The 9,995-nt window shown below is 36.0% G+C and overlaps 1 protein-coding gene across 1 annotated transcript; it reads right to left on the reverse strand.

The window, feature by feature from the left end:
• Window positions 1–334: 334 nt before the first annotated feature.
• Window positions 335–9,707, reverse strand: LOC115993987 (coatomer subunit beta-2). Its single transcript, XM_031117989.1, has 6 exons — window positions 9,600–9,707; window positions 5,426–7,478; window positions 3,677–4,186; window positions 2,465–2,550; window positions 685–928; window positions 335–592 (listed from the first exon to the last, which is right to left on the reverse strand). Exons 2-5 carry the CDS (start codon window positions 7,469–7,471, stop codon window positions 724–726), a joined length of 2,847 nt encoding a protein of 948 aa, XP_030973849.1. The 5' UTR covers window positions 7,472–7,478; window positions 9,600–9,707; the 3' UTR covers window positions 335–592; window positions 685–723.
• Between the last annotated feature and the right edge of the window lie 288 nt (window positions 9,708–9,995).

The raw sequence follows: 9,995 nt of genomic DNA on the forward strand, positions 1-9,995 counted from the left end.
GAAGCAGCAAATTTGCCATTTCACATAATAAAGTTGAAATGGGAGCCTCATCCACATGTAAATATGTACGAGAAAGACAAGTGTAACGCTGGGTGTAGGGTAAAGCATATCTCATCTCATAAAACCATCAAAGAATCATATGGTAATTTATCTAAAAGATTAAACCCTGGTATCGGGCTGTGTATGGCTTTAATCTTAGTACTTACTAGTTACGATGCCTGATCACGCGAGGCTACTTGAAACAGCATGTAGACATTGCTTAACATTAGTGGTAACTTTCAAGTTTTTATCCACACTCAATTGGTTGAAAATACCAATACAAGAAGAGCCGGGGTAGAAATTGGTTTATAGTAATAAACTATTGTAACAGTTTGTACAATATTGTGAATCGACCTTTAAGTTACAAACTAGCTACAATTAAATTTTTATGGAAAAAGAATATTCCGAGCAAAACTCCTGTCTAGAGGGAACTCAAAAGAAATACTGCAATTGTTGCAGCAACTGCTTAAAAGTATTTTGGTATAGCTTCAAAAATGATGATGTGATGAAAACTGAAGGCCAGACATAATCCTTCTACACTGAGAGCAAGAACCTACACAAATCACAATTAAAAATGCAAAATCAGAGATTAGGAAGAAATAAAAGGAACAAATCTTGGCCCTCTTAGAAGAGTAACATAAATACCAGTGATGACACAGAAAGGTGACACTAATGTTGACTGCATTAACTTCCACCCTTCTGCTTGAGAGTAATTTTATCCCCCAAACTGAGAGCAATGCCTTGGGTCTTACTTCTTATCCTGATGTAGCCGCTCAGCTTACCATCTGCCTGCTTCTCTATGCTCAGATTCACCAAAGCATCCTCTCCAAACACACTCTTAGCGTACAAGTTGGCTGCCAGGAACCCACACTCACCATCTAGTGCAGACCTGGAACTCAACCACCAAAGAAAAGATTGTAGGAAAAATAGACGGATAGGATATAAGGGATATTATTACTGAGAAGGAGAAAAATAGCACACACGGAAAATTGTCTCCGGACAGCACTTAAAAGCAATTTGGGCACTTTTTTCCACGAAAACATTTCAGGCTTTCATTCTGGTTTTTGGCTTTGCATTCCCTTTTTATTGTTTTGGTTTTATTTGATCCAACTTTCTTTAACCATTGAGATAGGAGGGCTGCAACTTTCAGTGGGAACCCAAAGCCAATTCTACCCAACTAAGGGATAAGCTAGGGCTCAAAAATAAGAAATAAGCTCAGATTTCATTGGACACAAATTCAAGAGACCTAAATTGGCTTGAGCACCTTTGGAGCTCAGACAAACCCAACGCAAGCCTGACCATATGTTCAGTAATAGTCTAATAAATGTAACTTTATCTCATATTATACCCATCATGCATATTGATTAAAAAAGTGAGGTTGAATTATTAATCATAGGCTGCAGTACCATGAGCATTGTAGGTATGTTTTGTCATTTTTCAGCTGTGAAATTTGTTATAATTCATCTCGTAATTTTTATCAGCATGTTCTATGCACCTAATGCAGTGGGGGGATCCAGGGAATTTTGCTTGGGGAGGCTGATCTATGATTCAACCCATGGCCACATCCTAAACTTATTATTGATGGGGAGGAGGTGCCTTTGATCTAGAGCTCATTGGCAAATGTAATGAGCTTTAATTATGCAAAGCATGTTTTATGATGTTCATCCAAGGATCATTATTTGCAGAAGTTCATTATGGATTATGTTTACATTCTTTATTTTTTCTTAATGGTAATACACACACCCAGAGGGTCTAAAAACCATGAACTCACCCTCTAGACCATTATTTTTTTTTTTTATGACACAAGAAAACTTCACTCAGATTAGTTGCACATCATAGAGCATATTGTACAACAATCCTCACTGTTAATCAAACTCCTACAGGTAACTGACCCCATCAGCTAGAACCAGTTACCAAGTAATCCAAGGGCTTTTCACCCTTGATGGGCAACTGACCTCACCCTCTAGAACATTATTATGAGAGAAAGAAGTGTCATTTGAGCCATAGCTCATTAACCAGACAAAAATTGCCACCCTTCTTCCTAGAAAAATCTTGCAACTTCCAATCATTTCTTAGCAAAGAAAGTCTTAATGTTAATGTGAAGCACTAAAGCCATGACCAGTCACACCATAGCAAGGAATTAAGTTAACTACTTTTTTAGATAAATAACGGAATTGTATAAGAAGCCCAGGTACACTGGGGGTGAACATGGAAAACAGTACATCAAACACATAAATTACAAAGATCAAGCATTTCTAAAAAATTAGAACAAGGGAAAAGATTAAAGGAAGAACTCCACTCTAGCAAGGTATGAAGAAGAAGAGATCTGTAATCCAGCACATAACACATGCATTAACTTCATTGACAGTAAGAAAAGTAATTGAGAAGGATTATTTTAGCCAAGAAACAAGGAGAAATAACTTACGGTGCAGTGAGGCACTTCATGTTGGTTGATTTGATAATATGGTCAAGGAATTCCTTCTCTTCTTGAATTACAGTGTTGACAGCAACCTGCAGCATAACACATTCACATGACCCATTAACTCAAAGTCACCATCCACCAATAATGAGAAAGAAAACAGTTGTTCAACAAGGGAAAGCCTACAAACATTGAACTAAAATGCTAGCTTTGTGTAAAAGGTAGAAGCAAGAAGGCAAAGACAAAGGGAGCAAGTTAATTGCAGCTCAGGCTTCATGAAAGTGCATATACTGATCTCATACAAAGGAGAAACTCAATGAGTAGAAAGAAAGACCATATTTCTTCCCACTAGGTTAATAACTCTCATCTTACTTTTTTTTTTTTTTAAAAGGATAATAATTTTTATCTTCAATTTCAAATGCACTTTCATTCTTGATCGAACAATTACATGTGCGTATAGATTATTGGAGGCCTAATGTTCATACATCATAACTGCAACCTCCTGACCATGAAGCAAAAAGCCAATACTGCCTTTTCTTTTTCTCCATTTTAACCTAATATTGTGACACTTATCAAAAAGCCTAATATCATGGCATAAACAAAATAGTAAAGCAAGAATGATTGTGTCATAAATTTAACAGTTGAATCTAGAATAAATCCTTCGCATCGAGGAAAAAAAAATTACAAATTACAAATCTTTGGCATCAATCTCAAATTGTTAGAACAATGGGTTTTCACAACTATAATGGCTTTGCTTCAACATTGTTTCACATTTGCTAATGTAGAGGCTGGTTAATTTCCAAGCGAAACATGGGACCAAAAGGTCGTGAGAGATTCAAGATCAAATCATAAACATGTCGGAGAAGGGCAGGTTTGGTTTTAATAGAAATAATCAAGGACATTCAATATGATGCGAGACTAGTTTGAAAAAATTTCAGCTCATATTGGATTAAAAAAAAATCCTTTCGCAAGATACATGTAACTTATAGAAATGGTAACAAACTACCAAGCAAAAAGGAAAAAAGCTCACATGCACACAATAATGCAACTGATTCAGGTTGAATTGATTTACTGAAAGAGCTACAAATAAATCACATCTTCACAAATTTGTAGTAAAGAATTCGTTTTCAGTCCCAATAACTGCATTAAGTACTGCATTAAGTCTGCAGAATATTTACAGCGTTACAGCATAAGTTAAAAAAGGAATTTAATGCATACCTTGTTTTCCCACTCAAACTCTGCCCACATGGTTCTAAAAGCAGAATCACTACAAACTGCAGGAGAGATGTAGTCCATTATGTCTACATGAATGTCATTGAGGACAACAACTGTTCGCTCATGCACATTTGAAGTCTCATAAACAATGTTCCCAAATATGACTCCAGTCTCAGTCGAGGAAACCTTGATATTGGCCTTTATTTGTTTGCTAGATTCAGGAGCTAGTGTATAATTCTGTGGACGATCAACAAGTTTAAGATCACCCATGGTTGCCAACTCCAGGCACAAATTCTGTAAGGTCTCCTTAGTTCGATTGATAACTGTAACATCAAGGACAATATCATAATGGTGAACAGTCACATATGCTTCAGCATACACTGGATCACTAAATCCAGTGAGTTGGAGAATGCGGTTAAGCTTATTTGCATCATCCCCCTCCTTAATGAACTCTCCAGTTGCACGCTTTAAATCATCTTGGACCTCATCTTCTAGCTCCAGTTGGCTCATACCCTGGAAGTTACATGTTGTTAGGACATTGATATACAGCCATGATAATTCAAAAACACCCATAGACTCACAGGAATCAGATTAGCTAAATAGATAGGGAAGAATATTTCTACCAAGAAAAGAAAGACCCCCATAAATTTTAAGCATCTAATACTAGTTACCAAACTCTATTAATATCGCCTGAAAAAAAAAAAAAAATTGGAAGGAAATGGTGCACATGTTGAGAATACACTCAAAACTACTACTTTTTTTTTTTTTTTTTTTTTTTAATTATAGAAAAGCAAAAATTTTATTGATAAAAAAGGACAACTACATTCAGAAGGATGAAATAGCCAAAATAATTACGTACAAACAACAAAAAGAGGAAACAGAGAAAAAGGAAATTATTTACAAGAGAAGAGAGAGAGTCTAAAAACACTGGAATGGAATCACTAGAAGTGAGTTGGTCCCCTGAAAGATCTAAATCCTCAAATATACAATTATTGTGCTCCCTCCCTTAAAGTACAGAGGATGTACTCCAGATGTACATCACAACTAAGCTCTATAATTACAATGATCAATAAATTCAAATAAGTTTGAAAAGGAGAAGCATCCTGACACTGGCAACTACTCAAATAAAGTTCTGAGAAAATTCAAATTCAGGACTAAAATTTTCCACTCACCCCTCAAAGTTTCTAGCATTTCTTTCCTGCCAAAGGCACCACATCAAGCAATGAGGGATGCCCTCCCAGATCTTGTTGTTCTGAAGTTCCCAAAATCAGCATTGCCAACAAGCTAGTAAGTCTACCACCCCTCTAGGCATCATCCACTGAACCCCAAAAAGGGCAAAAGCAATATCCCACAACTCTCTGGCCCCAAAAACCGCTAAAATTTATTTTACTAAAAAAACATATACAAAGGAGATTTTTAAAAACTAGCAAAAAAAAGGAAGAAAGAAAGAAAGAGACAAAATATATAAGAGCTGCCCAACAGGGTTGCACTAACAAGTTTCTGGACTTGTTCAAAATTACCCAAAATCATTAGGAATAGACTGGCTTCAGCCAAAATTACAAATTGTAGTAGAAATTACACTGGCCTCAACCTTTTATATTTATGCTAAGACCCAAACCAAAATCCAAACAACACCTGGGAACTCAAATCATGAAATATCCACAGTGAATTGATCAACACAGCAAATAAATGACAAGAAAAACAGCAGAAGATGTTCAACAAAACTTCACAATCAATGCAGGAATTTTTTACCTTCCTGCTCTTTAAATGGTAGAAGTCAATTAGGTCATCTGGTTGTGCATAAGAAATCTGAGCCTTTGCTTTAATTTCCTCTGTTTCCTGTAATTGTTTTTCTGAGAGCATTTTAACAAAACTCTGGCGGCAAGATTGCAACCATATTTTTCTGATCTCATCACCAGTATTGCATAACAATCTTATGCAGAGGACAATCCTATCATATGAGTCATTGTCAATTGGATGCTGAAGAACCAAAGATTGTCCTAATTGCAGCATGGAGACCATGATCAACAATGCCTGTGAAGATGCCTTATTCACTTCAACTTTAGATGGCTGGACCTCTTCCAATCTTAGAATAAGCTTTGTCAGTGTGCAAGCCACAACTGCCCCAAGGAAAAAGTCACCAGTGAGAAGCAGGGATCTCAGATTCCCAGATGCCAAGGATCCTTGAACAAGGGTAGGAGGGGAAAAAGCAGTTTCAGAGGCAGCACTCTGTGTAGCATAGGTGCCATCAGAAAGAACAGCTGGTCTTCTGGAAGAAACAGCAAAGGAGTTTACTTGCTGAGCCTTCTTTGAAGAATCAGTATCTTCCCCATCTTCTGAAACTGAGTATAAAGGTAGCTCTCCAAGACACTGTTTAATGGTTGCAATGCCACTCTCAACTTCAGAGAGTGACAGGCAATACTCTCCAATGATCCAGAGAGCACATGAACAGACACGTGCAGCTCGGATCTGGTAGAAAGTGTCCAATAGCCTAGTTATTATTGAAACCCTTAGTTTAGGGTTGGTTTCAATTATCTCTCGAACAAAAATAACAACATCAACAGCTGAACCAACATTGCTGTCTCCCAAGAAATCCATCAACATATGTACTACCGTACTTGCAACTTCTGGGAACTTAATTGCACAAGAATGAATGGCTTGAATAAGAATCTGCCTGTATTCACCATTCTTCTCAAGCTCTCCACCCTGTGTTTTAACAACTTCCTTCTTCAAAGTAAGAATCACCTCATGGATGTTCCGGGGAGTAATAAGTTCAAGAACAATGTCAAGTGTCTTTCTCCGGATGTCAAGATTTGGGCTAGAAAGTGCCCTAAGCACATCCATGATCAAATCAACCATAATATCCCTATGAGAAGACTTGAGCTCATTCAGCTGATCAAGCACAATAAGCTTCACATTGTGGTCACTTTGAGAAAGAAGAAGCTGACAATAAGTGTTTGCAGCAGCTCTAATAGCAGTGGGAGCAGATGACAAAGAAACGAGAGTCCCGGCACATTCATAAACAACTGCAGTTGAAGGAGCATTCAATAAGGATATAATGATCTTAATGTACTTCCCCTTCTCACCTCGATTTGTTCTGCACACCTTTCGGATCAACTCCAACACAACCATCTGAAGCAATTCACCCCATTCCAAGACCCTGTCAACATGGGTCAAAAGGTAATTAATCGCATGATCCTGGGCACAAGTAAATAGCATAAGAAAGGCATTCCGCTTGGCCGATTGATCCTGCTCTGTTGAAAGAACCTTCTCAATCATTTCAGGTGCGTCAACTAAAAGCTGCTCACCATGTGGAAGCTTATAGATCGACATCACAGCTAATATAGCATTCCTCCTAATAAACGGGTGCCGATGCTCCAAATTTTGCAAAACAGATGGGATTAATGGCTCAATTATTTCTGTCTCATTCAAGCGGCAAAGAAACCTCAAAGTTACACCACGAATATACTCATTGGGGTGCTGGAGGTTGTTCCTCAAATTTTGGCATATCAAAATCATTTCGGGCAAGACCCTTCCCTTTGCATCAGTTTTATCAATAATCTCCAAATAAAGCAGCAGTAGTTTTTGGATTGTGTGATCCTCAGAGGGTAATACATATCTAACAATTGTAATGAAAAGCTGAGGCAAGGTTTCGCCATTCAACAAAAGCATAACTGCTTTCTTCATTGCATCAATTTTTGCAGGCACATCATTGCCTTCGAGAGCTTCCCTAATCTCATTTGCAATTGCAGGCGTTCCTTTGTCAAAGTGAACGAGCAGAGTACAAGATTTCTCCATTTCTTAACTGCCTCAAAGAAGCACAATGGACTCGTTAATTGATATCAAGAATTAAAATACAAGCCACTTCATTGTAGAATAACCATAGAACATGACAATACTTTGTTTAGATGTTTAAAAAAGAAAGAAAAGTGATATATAATGTCATATAAGCAAAGTTGTGTTCATATTCATAATAAGTAACTAAGTTTTAAGCTGAGTGTAAAACACGTGCAATCCTCCTCCTTTGTTTGGGCTTGAGACTAACTACATAAAAGCATTCGGAAATAACCATGACAAGGGCTGAGTTGTGGCCAACCAATTTATTTGGGATTGAGGCCAAGTTGAGTTTATTTGATTTATATAACTGAAGTAAAGATTTTTTTGCCTTTTATTTACAATGATTCAGCTGAATTTCAAAATTTTATAGGGAAGAAAATGAAAAATAAACAAATCAAGATGTAAGTTGATAGTTTACAAATTCTAACATATTCACCAATTTTTTTTTGTAACAATTATATGACCAAAATGTTTCATGACCACCCCCTCCAACTTTCTCCAGACCCAGAGGCACAACCAGCAGGCCTCACAAACCATATCAACAAGCAACTCTAGGCTATCAAACGGTGGTGGAGCCAGGAATTTTTGTTTGAGGGGCAATAGTTAATCTCATTAGATAAAAATACCCATTAGACATTATTTTTCAAACAAGAAAAGAAAAAATTGATGCCATAGTAAAGTTTATTTTGGTTTTCTGAAAAGTTAAAAATATATATATTTTTAGTAAAACAGACAATGCATTTAGTATATGCTTATTCCTTACAAAATATGTTTCACTCCTAAAAGAAATCATTTAAGGAATAACAGTTTAATATTTTCTTGAAAAGTCATTCCTAAGGAACACTCTAATGGAAAAGTGTGGGGATAGAAAACAAAGGGAGTATAGAAAACTAGAATGAAAGAAAGATTCTTGTTTTCCTTCATGAGTGTTTGGTAGAGGGGATAGAAAAGTGGGAGCATAGAAGATGTATATAACATATCTTTGTTTATTTGAAGGGGAAAATGAAGGAAAGAAATACTAATTTTGTGTTAATTTTTAGTATAACTCATTATATAAGAAACTTATTATTCATAGTGCTTAAAATTTTATTACAATAATATATCATATTAACAAATGATATTGCCAAGAGCCTTAAAGCTCAATGGCATTGCCTGGTCTCCTTTATAAGGAGAAAAAGGATTCAAATCCCCCCTCCCCCACTTGTAACAATTGAATTATAAACAAATAAATAAATAAATAATATACATAAGGATCACATCAGGGGCAATTGTGCTCTCTCTCTCTCTCTCTCTCTTTCCTTCTTCTTTACTCTTCCAAGTGGACCAATTAAATTATGTGGGCATGGATGGAAAATGCTACCCATTCAATTCAAACTTGAGTTCTCCTCATAGAGGAGACAAGATGATGCCATTTGGCCACCAATCCTAGTTTTCATTAGTACAAAAAAGGATGAAAATCTCTAACTCTCCCTCGTTTTCCATCCTCTCTAAAATCACCCAACCAAACAGACCCTAAATGACTTGCTACTACTGCCATTATGTGTTCAATTGTAGCTGATGACAAAACCATCAGATCTAAAGTTAAAATTCCAAACAAAAACTAGAATGAGTTTTAGGCATAGAATGAAAAATCGAAAGAAAATAACTGATCTGATTGGTTGCTAAGAAAAAATCATGTAGGAAAAGAAATATATATATATATATATATATATAGAAAGAATAAGAATATGTGGCGTACAAGTACGATACAAGGCAGTTCTTAGTTTCTCAATTCAGATCACGAACAAAACATGTAACGCTAATTCGACAACTTCAACTCTGACAAACAATGAAAAGTCACGTTGACCGTACATGCTTGGTTGTCGAGAAAAAATGTAATAGATTAAATTCATATAAGAGAGAGAGAGAGAGAGAGGGAAAGCAATTAACAAACATGAAGGTAAAATGAGAGAGTAGATTTCAAATTGAATCACTTCCTTTTTGTTCCTATCTAGAATTTTCTCTTCTCGCCAACCAAACATAAAGAGAATCAAAAATCTACAAAAGCTTTTAAGCTTATAAAGAGAGAGAGAGAGAGAGAGAGCGGAACCTGATGAGATTAGAAGGGGGAGTGCAGAGATGAAATGAAATTAGGAGATCTGAACTGATATGTGTTATTCGCTATTTATTTATTTATTTATATAATATTAACATCCGAAGGGAAGTGGAAAGGGTGAGTGAGTTAACGAAATTATTTATAGTAGATCTGATCTGAAATCTTTTTCGGATTATATTTATTTATATCACGCAGTAATGTTACACTCACCCACCAAACTGCTTCAGCTTAATCGTGTAAACTAAAGAAAATATGAAAACATTTTTCTAATTTATGTAAAATTAAATAATTAAATAGATAGAACAATTTATCATCAAATTTATATCAAGACATGCATAATAATAAACTAAAAATAAGATTGTTCTCTAAATCAAAATTGAGGGATGGAAG

Source organism: Quercus lobata, chromosome 6, assembly GCF_001633185.2.
Source record: "Quercus lobata isolate SW786 chromosome 6, ValleyOak3.0 Primary Assembly, whole genome shotgun sequence".
Classification (NCBI taxonomy): Eukaryota; Viridiplantae; Streptophyta; class Magnoliopsida; order Fagales; family Fagaceae; genus Quercus; species Quercus lobata.